At 36.8% G+C, this 18,160-nt stretch overlaps 3 protein-coding genes across 3 annotated transcripts; all 3 read left to right on the top strand.

Annotated features, from left to right (window-relative positions):
* The first annotated feature begins 946 nt into the window (after window positions 1-946).
* On the top strand, window positions 947-5,765 carry LOC145228680 (ceramide glucosyltransferase-B-like). Its single transcript, XM_080093932.1, has 8 exons — window positions 947-1,053; window positions 1,241-1,379; window positions 1,842-1,944; window positions 3,443-3,663; window positions 3,764-3,948; window positions 4,022-4,108; window positions 4,979-5,171; window positions 5,523-5,765. Exons 1-8 carry the CDS (start codon window positions 947-949, stop codon window positions 5,682-5,684), a joined length of 1,197 nt encoding a protein of 398 aa, XP_079950058.1. The 3' UTR covers window positions 5,685-5,765.
* A 1,669-nt stretch (window positions 5,766-7,434) lies between these two features.
* On the top strand, window positions 7,435-13,762 carry LOC145228725 (14-3-3 protein epsilon-like). Its single transcript, XM_080093966.1, has 6 exons — window positions 7,435-7,586; window positions 8,437-8,636; window positions 10,695-10,801; window positions 10,907-11,049; window positions 11,657-11,860; window positions 12,934-13,762. The coding sequence occupies exons 1-6, from the start codon at window positions 7,523-7,525 to the stop codon at window positions 12,984-12,986; spliced, it is 771 nt and encodes a 256-aa protein (XP_079950092.1). The 5' UTR covers window positions 7,435-7,522; the 3' UTR covers window positions 12,987-13,762.
* Window positions 13,763-16,678: 2,916 nt separating this feature from the next.
* Window positions 16,679-17,704, top strand: LOC145228714 (uncharacterized). Its single transcript, XM_080093960.1, has one exon. The coding sequence runs from the start codon at window positions 16,679-16,681 to the stop codon at window positions 17,702-17,704; it is 1,026 nt and encodes a 341-aa protein (XP_079950086.1).
* The last annotated feature ends 456 nt before the right edge of the window (window positions 17,705-18,160 follow it).

Here is an 18,160-nt window from a genome sequence, read left to right as displayed (position 1 = left end):
GTTTCTTTTCGCTGTCAATGTCACGATTCTTGCTCCACGACGGAGAAGAGTCATTTCCTTGACTTGTGGCGTAAAAAACGTGATGTTGCAAGAAAAAAGTCACATTAGCGGATACAATGATAACGTTTAATAGAGAGATAAAAAAAAACCTCATACAATTCTGTGTTCAACTCAGTTTAGAAGATGTCACAGTGTTTTGTGGCATTTTGTTTTTTAGCAAATGAGAATGTAAAACAGAATAAACTTTGCAACAAACAGTTTGGGAATCAGCAGCCATTGTTAATGAACATCTTTGCAAACGAACCAGAAATAAATATCGGCAGTATTAAATACCGCATGTTATCGCAAGGTAGGGAGTTGTAAAGTACTTGAATATGCTTTTACGAAAATTAAAATTTTGCAGACATTTGAAAGCGCTGACAGTTAAAGTTATTTGGGTTGGTTATGGGTTTTTATTTGAGATAACAGTAGATTTTGGTCTAATTTACCCTTGTTGGGGCTTTGTTGTATTCTCACATTACGCACACCATGCGACATTTTAAGCGGTATTTATAATATCACCCGAAAAACTATCTTGCCCTGCAGTTTTTAAGACGTTGAGGATTTACGTTGAATTCAAATCAACTATTTTTAACATTGTTTTTTTGTGGAACTAAATCCACAAAAATTGTCGCAGAGTCAATTGCTAAAAGGAGACTATACTTTGATTGATGCTAAAAGGAGACTATACTTTGATTGACTAAAAGCATGATCTTAAATACAGTACCGTTAACTTGTTAGTCAAACCCTCTTGCTGTTGTACATAACCAGGCTCTTTCGTATATGTTTGCAGTGAAGTACTTTTATGATTCAAGAATTTCGTTTTACTTGTGAATATTTATTTGCCAGTGTTTTTTTTATTGTTTTTTTTAGACTCTACAGCCTTTTGTAAATTAAGCAGCATTCAATGTCTTTTATATCCCTTCCTGTCCTGTTAATTGATGCACTGACTTGGTATGGAATATTTATCAGCATATTCAACTTTACAATGTTCCTTGTGGCACTTGTCTTCATGTAAGTTTTGATTATAAAAAATTATAAAAAGTCATTTATGAAATGTCGTTTGTTAGTGTGGAAAATTATTTTTGAGAAGGCTATCTGCACTCAAGTGCCTGCGTCAAAATATATGCAAACAGTTTCAGTTAACAAACAACACAACAACTAAACGTGCACTTAAGTGTTGTATACTCTTTTGCCACAGAAAATTTAACATCAACAAAGAACCTCCTTGCAACCACCCCAAATATAACGAGGGCGTTTCTATTATAAAACCGTTGATGGGAGTTGACTCATGTCTCGAGGAAAACTTGACTGCACTCAGTAAAACCGAATATCCGAAGGCAAGTTGGGCGACCTAACGAATTTTCGTATTACTTTTTGAAGTATATTTAACGCCGTGCTATTTCCAGATGTAAAAAATATATTCGTATTGTGTTCGATTTTTAGTTTCATCACGATGATATTTCACAATCCAGTAAAGACCAACATTTGTAACATTTTAATTTGGGTCCTCACTAAAACTTTAACAGATCATTCAGTAGCCTATCTACATGAATGGCTAAAATGAAATCGAGTGTTTTGGAAAATTTTCGTTAAACACAATAATTTGAATGAAAAAGTAACTCAGTATAAATTTAGACAATATTTTTTGAAGAATGTTTGTAATTTGGGCATTTGCAGGAAATTGAAGTATACAATTAAGCGGTTTTGTTAATGCATATGCATCAGTAGACTATATATATCTGGTGTAGTAGAAAATTACTACTACTAGTAATTATAAATTGTTTACATTTGGGTTACAGTTTGAAGTGATTTTTTGTCTGGAAGATGGAAAAGATCCAGCTCGAATAATGGCAGAAACGTTTATTGAGAAACATCCAAACATCGATGCTCGCATTTCTATTGGTAATATTACCACTGTCTAATATATTAGACCAGAGGTCACCAAACTTTTTTCGCTGCGGGCCGGATAAGTTTAATAACGATTCGCGCGGGCCGCATAGTTTACATGCCTTAGCACCGTCTTTCCAAACGTTTGCTAGGCGATTTTTATAGGGGCGCCAAACTATGGTCTTTCTACAATCCCATTAAAGATCTGGTGATGCGACTGTTAAATTATATAGTTAGTCTCATTTTAAGAGCAATGGATGTATATTACGTCACAAGTAAACAAAGAAGGCAATTTTTGCGCACAATTAACACTTGTTTGTGACGTAACAAACTGGCTTTGATCAATTCTGGGCGTTGTAATCCCATGTAACTAGATCAGGGGTCGGCAACCCCTGGCACGCGTGACAAGGTTGGCACGCGATGTGGTTTTTCATGGCACGCAAACCGATTTGCCTGTTTATATTGGAGTAACATTTTAACCTGTTACACTGCTCGTTCATAGTTTTTATCATGCCATTGTTGTAAAATTTAGCCTTACATATACAAAACACTTTGCTTTCTTTTTATTATTGTTATCTACTGGGACGAAGCACTATTATTTAGAAAAACGTTGACACACGAAGCAATTACCACAAGGAAATAACAAGTAAATTGTCACGCGTCGCTTAAAAGGTTGCGGACCCCTGAACTAGATAAATATCAATTCTACATATCGTGACAGGAAAACTTTTGTTAGGAGTATATTAATGTTTGAAAGTTACAGTCATCAGTACGATTTGGCAACCAAAAAAATGTGGTCGCGGGCCGGATCCGGCCTTATCGTTAACAAAGTCTGCATAAAACACAAGTTGTCCAACCTATTGTTACGCAATAAAGCCTATGGAGCCATTTTGTGTCCAAAATGATACTATGGGTAGAGGAAAATAACACATAAATTGTCTGACATTTACAAACTGGAGACAACTACTTTTTATCGTTAATTTATTGTTTTGTCACATTAAAATCATCATCTAGATCAGCGTGGTCCAACTGCAGGCCCTCGGACTAATTGTGGTGTGCAAAATAATTTTGTAGGTCCGCGAAATTCCAACGCTTTAATGGCAACGGTAATTTTTGTTTTCAATGTTAAATAAGCCACCCTGATGTTTGTGCCTGAAAACAGCGTCATGCAAAAAATACAACCATCGCCTCGTCTAAAGACGTGGCCTCGATGCTGAAGTGGGGAATCTGAAAAAAATACGCTTCTAAAGTTACGTTCTAAGCAATCTGTACCTAATAAATGTCTGGATTTTAGTATTATTGGCTCGCAACAAAACAAAGTTGGACCCCACTGCTCTTGTTGAATTATGACGTAACAATTTCCTAAAATCACTGTTCGAAAGCTCCTTATTAACACTAAATGCTAACATATTAGAATAATGCATGGGCAATCAAACTTGCATAATTTTTACGATTTAATATTTGATTGAACTATTTTGTCAAACCATCTGCTTACATGTACTTATGACCGCAGGTAATGATACTTCGATCGTCAATGGCAAAGTGAGAAACGTTATGAACGGTTACCGCGTGATGAAATACGACCTGTTCTGGATGTGTGACGCTCGAATAAAAGTCTATCCAAACTCTCTTAAAGACTTGGTATGCAATTCTTCCGAAAAGACGGGTTTGGTTCATTCAATGCCATCAACGGTCGGAGGAAATCTAAAAACAATGGGATCGCTTTTGGAAAAGGTGATTATTTCACTTATGTTGCCCCTATTGTACATCAACTAAAACTATACTTCATGTGCATAAAAATCTGTAGATTTTAAAGTGTCTTTTTTGTCTACAGATGTCATTCAGCAACCAGTTTGCTCGCATGTACATAAGCGCACATTTATTAGGTTTGCCATGTTCAGTGGGAATGTCAAACTTACTTCGTAAATCCTTTATCGAAGCGACCTGTCGAAGGGGACTAAAAGACTTTGCAAACTTTATGGCCGAGGACCACCAAATGGCTTTGCACATTCTTCTGAGGTAAATATTCAATGTACAGTGATTTGTGTAGCACCTGGCAGGGCATAATATGCAGAATTGGTTGTAATTTTAGCGCAAAAAAACTACAACTTGGAGCAAAGCTATCACAGCAGAACTCAGGAGATGTCTCTTTTGAACAATATTACAACCGGCAGTTTCGGTAAGCAACTGAGTACATATTGTTGAGCTTATAAGCTTTCATATCATATGATAAACGAAGGTAGGCTATAAATTTAAACACAATCTTAAATTACCGTGTATTTTAACGGTAATTTTTTTACCTAGATTACTTCTAGTGACCGGGGCAATGAATTTTTGGGGTCGTTTGTATTTGTAGAAGAGCATCTACTTCTTAACGTCGCTCCGTTCCATTTTATATATACCCACGACTTCAACTGTAGTTGCACAATACTTACATGACAACTATATTTGACGTGTTTATGGTTTATTTTGTTTGTGACGTCATTGGTATGAACTGCGTGTAAAGCGGCACCAGTCGCGTACATATTTCTAAGAGTGCGGTAAAATAGTCGGTTTTGTTAAGTCATCTCATGTTTTAATACTTAACGACGAAATGCGGATGTACACGACAATGCTACAAAACAATTTCATCTTACTTGTTACCAAAATAGTCTCGCCCATCTCATTAACGTTGTCATTAACCGCTTTGAACAAGTTTTTGCGTTTTTGCCCACCAAAAGCGGAAAAATGAATTTGGTTCTTAGTGTGCCACAATTACATAGTTTGTGAACGTCGGGTTTATCGCAACCTTGTGCAAAAGTTTAATAGCTCTAATCTCGACTCGACCACTTGCGATCCACTATTTGCGGACGCCTGTATGAAAAAAAGAACAACGCAAAATAAACAGGCGACGCAAAGCTGGGCCGATATCGGATAAATGTTGTTACTTCATAATTATGAGTAGAAAACATGATTACCCTTAAACAAAACGAAAGCAAACCATTGATTTTTGGCCAAAACAATCAACAATGTTTAACAACAGTTATCACAAGAGTCTAATTGTTTTTAGATGGGCCAAATTGCGGTTTTACAGTCAACCAATAGGATGCCTACTCGTGGAACCGTTTTCATCGGGATTGCTTTCTAGCCTCTTGTTTTCATTTTCGGTCCACTACGTAATGGGGTGGAACGGCACATACTTTTTTTTCGGTCACACAGGAGCGTTGTTTTTGCTTGATGTGCTGTATCTTCTTGCTTTGGAGGTGGGTGAAATTTGTTTGCTGCCTCAAAAAATCGCGTATTTATATGACCTACTTGTATTTTTTTCGGAAACAGGACTTTTACTTATTTTTTTCAAACCGCCCAGTTTGAAGGTTTTTTAAATTAGAGGAAGAACCATTTTCTTACTTTGAGCTAGTGAAGCCTATATTCGGAACAACAGCTACGTGTGTAAATTAGTGTTAAGTTAATGAGGACGCTATCATAAAGGTGCGAAATTTTTATTAACGGCTAATTTTCTTCCAACTGCTGTTTGTTGGGCCTACGCGAAAAAAGTGCCAGTCTTTTTTTTGTTGTTGTAGAAACTCTAACAGCGTTGTTTATTCTTTTCAAAGGAAAATTTTCGTGTGCCGTGGTACAAAGTGGTAACAGGATGGACGTTAAATTATCTGATATCAAGCTATGTCATTATTATGGCTATCGGACGCCCCACTATCGAATGGCGATCGCGGAGGTATCGCCTTCATTTGGATGGAACATACGAAGTGGAGAAATAACTCTTTTCCTCGTTATTGTAATCACTTGTCAGGGTAGTAGCCTATGAGGCATATATTAACAAATAAACAGTCGTTCGTCGATGGTTGGTCTAAAATTATAGACAGTTGTGAAGACGTTCAAATCGTAAAGTGTTTCAGACTATTATGCTTTAGCGCAGTGGTTCTCAACCTTTTTTACTATGCGACCCCCTTTAGAGATTTTCTAACACCACGCGACCCCTTTACACACGCACACACACAGGAAGTTTAACTACCAGCATGTGTTGATTGTGTTCATCACACATTTGCAATCTAACGTGGCTGCAATAGTTCGGCGTTTTGCTGTATTCCGGAAAACGCCTATTTTTCACTAACTATTTCACTATTTCGTGTTTTTTTATGTTAAGAAAAACCAAAACCCGCAATTATAGAAGTATACAATCGCAAATATTGTTGCGCCCGTTCTAAATCAAACGGTCGTGTGAGTTACTATATGCTAAACAAAAGTCACAGGGAAAGTTTTTTTGATACAGATAAAATAATTCCGTGTTCGGTTGCGTCTCCGCGACCCCCTCAAAAGTGCTTGGCGACCCCTTGGGGGGTCGCGACCCCCAGGTTGAGAAACACTGCTTTAGCGTTAATTAGGTAACCAGGCGGCCTTAACGAAACACCAAAAAGCTGTAGGTGTAGGATAATTCGGATAAAGCTTCAAAGTGAGAGGCTGGCCTAATATTAGGCCTATATAGGCTATTAACACGTAGGTAGCCTACTTTTAAATCGCTAAAGTTGATTTGTCTGGTTTCGTTAATTGCCCCTTTAAATAAATGTGAAATGCATATTTTGGCATTACAAATCGGCCTTTGACCCATGTTTTAATCAATGTAGACTACACAGTCAGCAGGCCAACCTTTCCTTGGCGCCTAAAAAATGTTTTTCTTGCTACGATTTACGAGTCTCATATTTAGGCCTAATACTTTGAAAGGAAATAGGCTAATCGTGTGGAATATAAGCGATTTGGCCATAAAAAGTGGATCACCACCAATAATGAGTGTTTGCTGTCTAATTTACCTGTCTATCAGTTTATGTAGATCCAACATATTGACTCTGATTTATATAGGCTGCTGCTGGTCTGTTTTAAACATGCAGGAAAGTATATTGGTCAGCAAACAAATAATGTTTTGAAAATTGTAAACAAAAAAACATAGTTTCTTTGCATGTAAAAGATCAAAACTTCATTATAACTCCTACTTGGGATAAATTACACGATTCCCAAACCAGAACAAGTACCGTGACAATGCAACAAAAAAAACTACAGGTACCGTAATTCCTTTCAGTGAATGAAACGTGGTGAGTTTAAACGGATTCGATATTCTGCACCGGGAAAGTGATCGACACTTAACAGTATTCATCCGCGGTGGTGATATTTTTTCCAAGTGAAATATTTAATCTGCAGTAATCGGGTTTGCACAAAATGTTTTACGGTAATAAAATACCTCAAACGAAACAAAAATATATATTTTACCCGATTGAACAAGTTTCACAACGCATAGTGATTGAATTTGTGAGATGTAAATCAGTCATTGATTGACAGCAGAAATGCTGAGCCAATTACAGAATGAGATATTTCACTTTGCTTACCGTCCTTATAGGGTGTAAGTTGTCGTTGGTAAACGTTGGAAATTTTTGAAATTGTGTGTTGTGTGTGTTATGCGTAAATTTGTATGTGTCATCAACGTTAGCTGAAATGCCTTTGTCAAGGTAAGAAGGCACAAAACACTTACATATTATTTGTTTTAAAGGAATCTGCTTACTTAAAAGTTTTTTAAAAAATCCATTAAACCGTCAACTTAACCACAACAATGACAGAACGGGAGTCATCAGTTTACAAGGCAAAGTTGGCGGAACAAGCAGAGCGATATGACGGTTAGTTTTCTTAACAATTGTATGTTTATTTTCGTTTTTTCAGGAGTTGTGATTTGTGCCACATTCTGGCAAATTGGTGTCAATGCTTATTCTTGCTTTCCATGCATTTTCAATAATTAGTCACATTGAGACTTCAAACTGAAGTGTATGATATAATATTTCAATAATTGGCGAAATTGTTATTATTTACAATACATTGCAAAACCACAAACACAGACTGATTTAAGTCTAATAAAAGTTTCAGTTCACTACTATCTGTATATCAAGTTATAACTCTGTATTGAGCGCATGTTGGTTCAGGGCAATTTCTATATAAGCACAGTTTTATAATCAATTAGTTTATGATGTTTTAAATTGGTGATGGTGAAAGAAAGTTTTGACTTAAATTACATACATTAAAAACTTTAATTTCAGCCAAATTTTTATAAAAGTTTGGACAAACTCGAAACTTTGGCAAAACAGCATTCTTGGTTGACATTTTTCAGACAACCGAAACTCATAATAGACATGATAAAAATCACCAGTTTGCTTGCTAACATAGTGGTATTTGCAGGTTGTCATACAATTTTACATAGGACTCCTCAATTTCAGGGAATGTACAAAATTCTGTGCGTCTTGAAAAAAAAGTTAATTTGTACCTTTTGGTGGTGTGTTAAACATTGCATTTTGTAGCATGGCTAAAATAACTCCCTCACTGGTCTAATTGAGTTTGAAAGTTTTGAATACAATGTTTAAAATTCATTGAAGAGAATTTTTGTGTATAAACCAATGGTGTGTTGTAGTGTTTGTGATAAACATTTTACTTGTGTTAGATTTACGATCTTGAAGTAATTTAATGTCACATATTTAGAAATGGTGGAGGAAATGAAGGCAATAGCCACAACCGATGTTGAACTCACTGTTGAAGAAAGGAATTTGTTATCTGTTGCATTCAAAAATGTAATCGGTGCCAGAAGGGCTTCATGGAGAATTATCAGCAGCATTGAACAAAAAGAAGAATCTAAAAGCAGTCCCGAAAAGTTGGACCACATTAAAAAATACCGTGGCGAGGTATGAAGATAGATTTACTTCATTTTTTTAAAAAAAAGATGTAGAAATTGTTACAATAAAACAATAGTATAAAAATCAGTATGATAATTCCACAACAGAATCTTAAAGTCACTTAAATGACCTGGTTAGCCTCTGAAACAAGGCTTGACAACCTGCAGCTCTTCTGAGCAGCCCATTATCACATTAAAAATACATATTTTTCTTGGTTCTCTCGGTGCTGTTTATACATTATATCTCATATCTATGTTCCAAAGAGTTTTTAATTAAATGTTTATAGTTGTTAGTTTCTTACTAGCAATTGGCAGTGTTGTATACTATTACTTACAGAGATTTACCGTGTGTGTGTGCAGTGTTTTTTTAAGGTGTTTTGGGGGACCGAAACAGTCAAATTTTTCCAGCGGTTTCCCAAAATTTGGACTTGCAACTACAACTACAACTACAGTTTTTGGTATTTAAATGAAACACTTGCGGTCTCTTAAAACTACTTAGCGGTCACCCAAACCAAACCTTAAAAAAAACCTGTGTGTGTGATTGCCTTAAAACTGTGGCATAGAGTTGTGTTGAAGTGTACTGTGTGGTTGAGTCTGATTGTTAGTGCCCTTCAAGCAAACTTAAAAAGTTAGTTTTTGGCCCTAAAAGCAGTTTGAGTTTGAGACCCCTACTCTAAAAGGTGTCATTTGCAATTATTTTGAACATGTACCATATTTTATGTGGCAAAGTAGCGACATAATCCCCCTGTTACTCAGCACTAAATGCTGAATTACTATGCAGTGCTATCATGCATTTGCTACAGCTTATGTGCGATTAATATTTGATGAAATCCAATTCGCTAGTTAATTTGTCAACATGCAGTTTCCCTTATTGTAAATATGGATACCCTTTCTGACCACCAAACCTTTTTTACTTTAGGCATGTAAAAAAATGCATAACAGCAGCTTAAGGCTGCCTGACTTGTTACTGTTGTGCTCTTATTCTTCTGTTGTCTTTAAACAGTCGCACTCACTTAGATCCAATTCGATGACAGCTTGGAGATGTTGTTTGTCACACCGGGATATTGCGCTGTTTTGTTACACATCCAATACAGTTTTTAAACTTATTTAAGAAAATTATCAATAAAAAGAGAAAGCTGATTTACTGTAAGAATGATACTCATCATTCATAGCCTCACAGGGATAACTTTAAGTTGTTAAACAGTAAAGATAATTAAATACATTAACCTGTACAATCATGTTGCATAGTTTAAGTAATCTTACAGAAAAAAAGCAGGGTGCTGTCTGAAGCAAAAAGCTAAAAATGCTACTTGTGTTCTTATGATGTAAAGGAGACACTGGATTAAATGTTGGTTGTGAAAATAAAAGCTAACATTCTCATTGCCAATATGAATACTGATACAATTAAAATCGTTTGACACTATCCACACTAGATACGAATCACTGGTCCATTCACTGAATACTTTTAAATAATGACTTGTTTAGAATTCCGACTCCACTTTATTGTGCAATAATACAGTCAAACTTCGATACTATGCCACCCTTTGGGACCGAGAGAAAGTGGCATAATAGCGAGGGTTGGTTGTAAAAATAGCCTTGTGACGTGACAATGTACTGCAATGACACGTTGTGTTGTACGATTGTAATTTATTACAATATACAGTATAAGGTACAGTATGCAGTATAATTTATTACAAAAAAACGGATAGATCGTGCATAGAACAAACAGGATCTGTTAGTTTTGTCGTGACACAAGCACGGAACGGGATTTACACAACTCGCTGCAAAGCCGTGAAACCTCTTAACATGACCACGTTTGTTTACTCAACGATTTGTTTTTCATGTTTTCTCTGTTTTATCATGAGCTCAAACCGAAAATTGTCAATTTTCAATCCGGAACCAGACCGTTAATACAGTAATACTGTACTCTCATGTGTCATAGTATCAAGGGTAAGGGGTGGCATAGTAAATATATTTTCTATTGAATTTAGTTGGTGACGATCAAAAGTGGTATAGTAGCGAGGGTGGCATAGTATCGAAGTTTGACTGTATTCACATTTTTTTTCAGGTTGAAACCGAACTTAAAAATATATGCCAAGACATATTAAAACTTCTAGATGAACATCTAATCCCTTCAGCTGCTACTGGCGAATCAAAAGTGTTCTACAATAAAATGTAGGAAATTTATTTGCAATGACTTAACAACTATATACTTGCAATAGTAGCTTTTCAAAAAATGATTACTTATCAGATTTAAAAAAAATGATTGCATGTTTACAGGAAAGGTGATTACTATCGGTATCTGGCTGAGTTTGAAAATGGAAATTCTCGCAAAGACTCAGCTGAGAACAGTTTGGTGGCATACAAGGCTGCAAGTGACATTTCAAATAGTGAATTGGCAACCACACATCCAATTCGCTTGGGTATGTGTTATTCAAACTTTTATAAACCAGTCAACTTGGATATCCATTCATCACACTACAATGTGCAGACTTTTAAAATTTAGTTTAGTGAAATTTTGCACTGTTTCCCTGTTTCTAACCTGCATAGGCAAGCTTGAAGAACTTTAGTTTTGTGTTTAATGCCATGTCGTGTGTACACAGAGAAAATGGTATTTATGGGCCCTATTCCCTGAAGGGGACACATATTGTTTTTGTCTATATATATATATTTTTTTCTATTTAACGCGGATTTGTTTCCACGTTTTGGTCAAGAAAGAATGGTTCAAACTTTTTCAAATTTACACACATTATAGATATTGGTCTAAAGATGGTCCATGTGAATTTAGACCCCGTTTGATCCCTCGGTTCACCCACAGCCCCCCAAAACGTGAAATTTTTAAAACGGCTACGGTATACTTGCTAAGCAGATGATTCTGGAATTTATGAGTATGTATAAACTGGCAATACATAGGAAAACCACTATTCTAGTTTTACTTTGTGATTAACTATTCCTGTATTCCAAATTTTGACATTGTTTTATGTTGTTAGCATTGTATGCAGTAAAGTATAAGAATCTTTTCTATACCAGGTCTGGCTCTCAACTTCTCAGTATTCTACTATGAAATTTTGAATTCACCTGACCGAGCGTGTCGCCTGGCAAAGACGGCATTTGATGATGCCATTGCTGAACTTGACACGCTCTCGGAAGAGTCTTACAAGGATTCCACTTTAATAATGCAGTTGCTGCGTGACAACCTGACATTGTGGACGTCAGACATGCAAGGAGGAGAAGGTAATAATATGTTTCAGTTTGACAATGTTTTGTGGCTCACTATGAGCATGGTTTTGCGTTTGACACAGAATAATACGAATGTTTAACATGCTTATCTACTTTGGTGGTTTCCAGATTTTTTTTCTTTCTGATAGATTAACTGTCATTATGTGCTAAAAAGGTACCAGTGTCTGCTTAAAATCTAGGCATATTTCATAATGGTAACCTTATAGAGCCAAAAAGACCATGTCTACAATCATGGGCGCAACTAGGGGGGCAGGTTCGTCGGCATGCCAGGTCCCTTTTCTATTCGCGTTATTGCGTATAACGGCTCTCGTACAGCGCCGAAAACACGTTCGTTCGCATCAAAGCTAAAAATAACTTTCAAATGACAGAACATGGCGCCGATACAGCAGTACATCGCTTCATCGGCATGTATTGCGATGGTAAAAACGAAGTTTCAGCGATGTATTTATACAACATCCTAAATAACCGCAACAACAATCTTTGTTGGAACTTGAAAACGTATTTACATGTAAACACACAAAAATAAAATGTTTATCGCCGTGGAGCTTCAGCCAAAAATATTTCAACAACTTGTTTGTAATTTACGTCCACGTCTCTATGTAAAGCCATCATTGCAGATCACGAGAAACTTACACATAGTATGGTACAGCACTAGTAGACAGATTGAAACGTTAACGTGTAAACACCCAGTCGAACGAGTTTATATGTTACTAAACAATGCCTTAGTTTAAAACGTCAATATCGCAATGGACTTTGTGACTTACAAGTGTTAATTTTTCACGGCATTCAAAGCCGTACAATCCAAGGACGAATCCCAGTTTTTTTTTATATTATTAGTGGAAAAACGCGTCGGACCATTCGACCAATCAGTGATACGCACTTAGCAATACAATCGTTTTTGGGAAAGCCGTATTGGTAATTCGTTGCCTGCCCCCCTAATTTTCCGCTAGTTGCGCCACTGTCTACAATAACCTACTTTAGCTCATGTAGTTTCTGCAACCACTTTGCTGCTGTATATGCAGTTTGGATAAGCAGCTAAAATGGGTTTTTGTGTTGCATTTTAACAGAACAACAAGAAGACCAAGTACAGGACATAGAAGACAATGACGAGGCAGCATGATGTGCCTCAAATATTGGTGTTCATCAGTGGGTCATGCTACGACAAAAATGTCCATTATAATTTTACAAATTTGTCCGTTTGTATGTGTACTTGTGCGTCCCTTGATGGTTTGACTGCTCACAAAACTTATGTATACATTTCTAAGGATTCAAACAGTTTAAGTAAAAACTGCACTCAACTTCTGTCTTTCTATGATGGCATGCATGTTTTCGAGGTACTGGTTTAAAAAAGTATAGGCCTGGACGCACATATTTTTATCTATCTAAGTATGTATATATCCACTTATTGTAGATATTTTGCAGACAATATCCTTTGTGTGTACGATTCTAATTTCCAACAACTAAATTATACCAATGGGACGAATTGCTTTGGTGACATGCAAATTGTCAATGGCCGTTTTTCTACTTTTCCTATTCGATGGGAAAGAATAAGTTTTTTAATCTGTAGTTTAATGCTCAAATTCATATCACCGTTTCTCGTCTGCATGTGTGCGTGTTGTCGACATCGAAGTCCGTGTTTTACTCGTGTGACCTGTTGCAAGCGTTATGATAATCTTTATGGTCGCATGCACATTGCGATTTTGACTGACTGTTATCTGAATTTCATATCCTACTTTTTGATGTTTCGTCGTTGAACTAGCATTTGGTTTTGCTCCTGTGCAACAGGTTTTTCTGGCGATGCCACGGATATATGTGTTTGTGTGTTTTGCTTACAGGGTTTTCGTAGTGGCATCGATTTCCTGTAGTTGAAGCGTTTCTAATAAAACTCTCCTTGTATTTGACCGACCCAACACCAACATACTGCTGTAAAAGTTTACTCCGATTTAATCTTTTGTACGGTCAATAGCTACTTTTTTGTTTTATTGGCAGCGATCAATTGACTAGGCCAGAGATCTTAAAAAAGTGATTCGTTGATTCTAATAGTATGACGTATATACTAAATTGGTAGAGTTTGTTACCTGTAGCGATTGTTGAGTTTGTCATTACTTGCAACGTTTCTTAAGCACAGCTAGTTTGTTAAGATTTGTGCATTGGTTAAAGTAGGTCAGTACAGCGTTCCGTTAAGCGTTTGGACAAAGAGTATCGATCGTATTATAAATCTGTCACAAATTTTCGGAATAATCTTTACGATCCCTTAACAGTGGTTCCCCAACTTTTTTGACACGGTCTTGAGTAAATTTAATTTTCTGATTCCTTGCGACCCATATAGGTACCCAATACTTCTTTTTATCTGTACAACGGTAAACCTTTTCGAAAATTTAGGTTTCATGAATATTACTGTGTTATTTTCGGCCGAAATGAATAGGTCTTTGACCAAATCTTATGATTTAGCTTAAATTTGCCAATGATCGGTATGCATTGTCAGCCAGACAACTGGTGACGTTACAAACAAAAAATGCGTTAACACTTTAAAACAAGCTGTGAAGAAATTACATTGGGTCGCGCCCCGTCTTTTGGAAAAGGTAATCTCTATGATACTGTATCTCAATGGTAATGCATCATAGCCCACCGATTATGGTTGGAATTTTGGGAAAAAAATAATTAAATCAAGTCATTCCGGTAAAAAAAAAATTTCCTTTTGACTTTTTATCAACAGCGACGGTTTTTTTCAGCGGGCTTCGGATGTAGGCCTTCACTAGTGAGAACCACCAACAAACAACGTGTTAACTTCAACACCTTTAGGTGGTCTCATTGCTACCATAGGCATTCTATAGCGTTAAATGAGTCAAATGACTATTGTCTTCCATAATTTAGGCTACTGTTTCTCAAACTCGGGTCCGTGGTCCCTTTAGGGGTCCGCCTTGGACCGCGAGTGCTCCAGAGGGAGCCACGAACTACTATAGGTTAAGAATCGTTGCTGTGGTATAAAATAACGCAGCATAATTTTGCGTCAATATGCACCGGTCTTTTGTAAAACGTGTTATATTTGCCTGAAAATTTTGAAAAAACCCATCACAATACTTCCAGTTTTTTATAACAAATCCATAAGATAGACTATAAGAACAACTAAATATTTTATGTCACAAAATGTTTTAGATAAGCTTACATGGTAAGTTAGGTATGAATTTTATCAAAAAAATCAGATGAAGCATATGACATAAAACATGAAAGAAAAAACAACTTTGTGTTTTACGTTGTAGCCCGAGGAATGTCTACCATCATCATTCGACCATATCCGGAACGTGTCATAAAAAACTTACTGTGGTCGATGTGATGGACTAGTGCTGCGGTGAAACCGGTGACAGTTAAGTTAAATGTAGGAACTCAGGTTTTGTAGTTGTAAGAGGTAGGGAAAATCACTAAGTGTTAGGTACGCTATGTGTGATGATATTTTACTGTCAACAAAAAAGTTTCGAAGACAATTTAATTAAACCTTTCTTACTTCTCATATATTATGGCTTTGACCTATCATGACTTTTGCCACAATAAACTGCAAAAAGCCTTCTTTCTACTGAATCAGAAATATGTAGTGAGTGCATTTTTGTAGTTAGAGCAAACAGTCAAAATGCAATTATAGCCAACTATTATATCATCCGATGCCGTTTTACTGTTTAGTAAAAATTCGAACGTGTAGGGTTGTGCTAAGTTTATTTCAACCGTTAGTTTGAACTTTGTTTGTTACTAGCGATGTACCGAATATTCGGTTTGCCGAATTTATTCCCGCTGAATCGGCCACTGTTGCAAAGATTCGGTTTCGACCGAATAATTTGTTGCGATCCGGCCAAAACCTTTTACGAACACACATTTAAAGCGTTAAATGTGTCTTTTCTGCTTAGTCCCAACGAAAATCGCGTCAATCATTGTACGTTTTAACACATTATCGCTTTTCCCACTGCAGACGAAAAATCAGCAATTGCTAAACGCCACAGAACTAACATCAGGACGAAGCACAACCATTCTCCACTAATTGCCTGGTAGGTAAACTTTTGTTTTCATGTCAAACACGCAGGGCACAACTTCGCGTGACGTCATAAATGATTCGGTTGATTCGGCCGAATTTATTCGACAAAACCGCCGAATATTCGGTTTCGGCCGAATCAAAGTTTCGCCGATTCGGTACATCACTATTTGTTACTTTTTGCTTTTCCCTGATTATACTTGACTCACCGCAGATGTAATTAATGAACAATATCCTATGAATGACACTTCATCATGTGAACCCTGACAATCTTTTCCGCATACCGTAACTCTATCTAGCTATTTGAACGGCCTGCTAATACAAGTCTTGTTTAGCGAAATACTTGATTAAAAGAAACATTTAAGTTATATTGTCATTCGGCAATAAAACATTACTGTGTTGGGATTTTGAGTCATGATACATTTCCGATCATGTTTAGGCGTGTGTCCTAATTTTAGTTTAATTTCATTTCAAAGGTCAAACACCACCAATTACGACAGATTGAGATTTGCAAGTTGGCAAAAACCACCAATGTGTCATTTCAATGTGACAACTTCCTTTGGTTGAAACATAAGTACGCGCACTCGTCCATCGCCTAACCCAGGGCTATTGAGGCTAAAACTAAGATCAGCAAATTTGTATGGGACCGTACTAGTTTTTCACTATTGACTCCGCTATTTTAACTGTTTCTTATATTGTTAAATTCTAAATTATAACCAGAATTTAACTCGGGAAACTGTCACCACCTTTAATCATATTGTTCTGTAACCTAGTACCTCCAACTAACAATTGTGATGATCATGCAGATTTTTCTAGAGCCATTAGGAGATATTTGTTTTACATATTTACTAACTGAAAGCGCAATGCTATGCTGTGACAGTGATAACACTTCAATTTCCGTAAATAAAACGTGCACATTGGAGTATTACCTTCGCACCAAGATGTTTCATGATCTTGACTACTTGATTGTTGCTCGGCCGTGGATCGTATGCATGGCAATTGTCAATGCCTATCTTTTTGTAATGACTTTGACACACGAGTTACTGCAATTGCGACGTAAAAACGTGCCTTGGCCATTGCGCACGCTGCCGTTATCGATGTTCATCTCTCTTTTGTTCGCAATAAGAAGCATTGTAGATCTATATTCTGGAGTCATCGGAACCAGAAGTTGTTCGATTTTGCACGGATTGGCCAGTGCCCTATACGGCGTAGGAAGTTCTCACGTGTACACCATCCTGTGGTTACGACAGCGAACTTTCTACACCGATCCCCTGCTCAAACACACTGTCAATTTCCGGGTTCGCACATTGAGTAACGTTTCTATCGTGCCTATCTACGTTGTCATATGGGTCGTAACTATTTTGTTTAAATTTACCTACTGCACTGTTAGCTCACGGTCCGGCTGTGTTGTAATTTGGAATGTAGACAAAGGTAACTCTTTTGTCATTGCGCTGATTATGGTTTTCGTTGTTTTGTGTTTTTGCTTTCAAGTCATCCTGCTTGTTTTTATGGCATACCCATTAATGTATGACCAGACAGGACCTACTTGCGTAGTCTTCCTAAAGAAGTTACGGAGTACAAGAACTACCGATGTCGAACGAATGCTAAAACGTTTGCTCTATTGTACCAGTATTTGTATTGTTACAACGCAAATAATGGGCCTGACTTTAATACTGGACATACTAAACGTTATACGCACATACGACACTTTACCGATACAGCTCGATTTGCTGGTAAACAACGTTGCTGTAATTTGTTCATTTTCGGACTGGAGACAACGAATTTTTCCATGGCATCGACAACTACAATTGGACGCATAAAATTAAGGTTTTTTGGAGTAATGCTAGCTTTCCACAGCCAGGTATATTAAAGGTGTATGCCTTGTGTTTTCCCTTTTATTTATTTATTTGCTTCTATCTTTGCACCTTATGTATGTACTTATTCACCAATTAAAGTTGTTCATTTACATTCTTTTTTACTGTGAGTGTTCTTCCTTTTAGCCACCTTTCGCCCTTTTCTTAGCACGTGTGGGTAGTTTTGCGCAAGATTGGATTCATAAACGTTCATCTGCCTGTCGTGCTCAATAACAGTTAATGAAAACTCCCGTTATTTAACTCCCCGCAATGACCGTGGAAATGATCCGTTTAATCTAGGCCAGGGGTGCACAACCTTTTTATCTCAGGTCTTAATTTCATCAACGGTCACCAATTATCTCCTTTTTTGTTTATAAATTACCGATGAAATAGGATTTATCCTACAATATCCTTTCTGCTAAT

The sequence above is a fragment of the Phallusia mammillata genome, chromosome 1 (assembly GCF_965637545.1).
Source record: "Phallusia mammillata chromosome 1, kaPhaMamm4.hap1.1, whole genome shotgun sequence".
NCBI lineage: Eukaryota > Metazoa > Chordata > Ascidiacea > Phlebobranchia > Ascidiidae > Phallusia > Phallusia mammillata.
The sequence above is the reverse complement of the archived record's forward strand: the minus strand, read 5'-3'. Positions and strand labels throughout refer to the sequence as shown.

Coding starts and splice junctions, on each gene's coding strand:
- LOC145228680 (XM_080093932.1), top strand. CDS start 947: ATGTCTTTTATATCCCTTCCTGTCCTGTTAATTGATGCACTGACTTGG. Junction 1,945..3,442: donor CGATGCTCGCATTTCTATTG/GTAATATTACCA, acceptor TTATGACCGCAG/GTAATGATACTTCGATCGTC. Junction 3,949..4,021: donor GCTTTGCACATTCTTCTGAG/GTAAATATTCAA, acceptor TTGTAATTTTAG/CGCAAAAAAACTACAACTTG.
- LOC145228725 (XM_080093966.1), top strand. CDS start 7,523: ATGACAGAACGGGAGTCATCAGTTTACAAGGCAAAGTTGGCGGAACAA. Junction 7,587..8,436: donor ACAAGCAGAGCGATATGACG/GTTAGTTTTCTT, acceptor TCACATATTTAG/AAATGGTGGAGGAAATGAAG. Junction 11,861..12,933: donor AGACATGCAAGGAGGAGAAG/GTAATAATATGT, acceptor GCATTTTAACAG/AACAACAAGAAGACCAAGTA.
- LOC145228714 (XM_080093960.1), top strand. CDS start 16,679: ATGATCATGCAGATTTTTCTAGAGCCATTAGGAGATATTTGTTTTACA.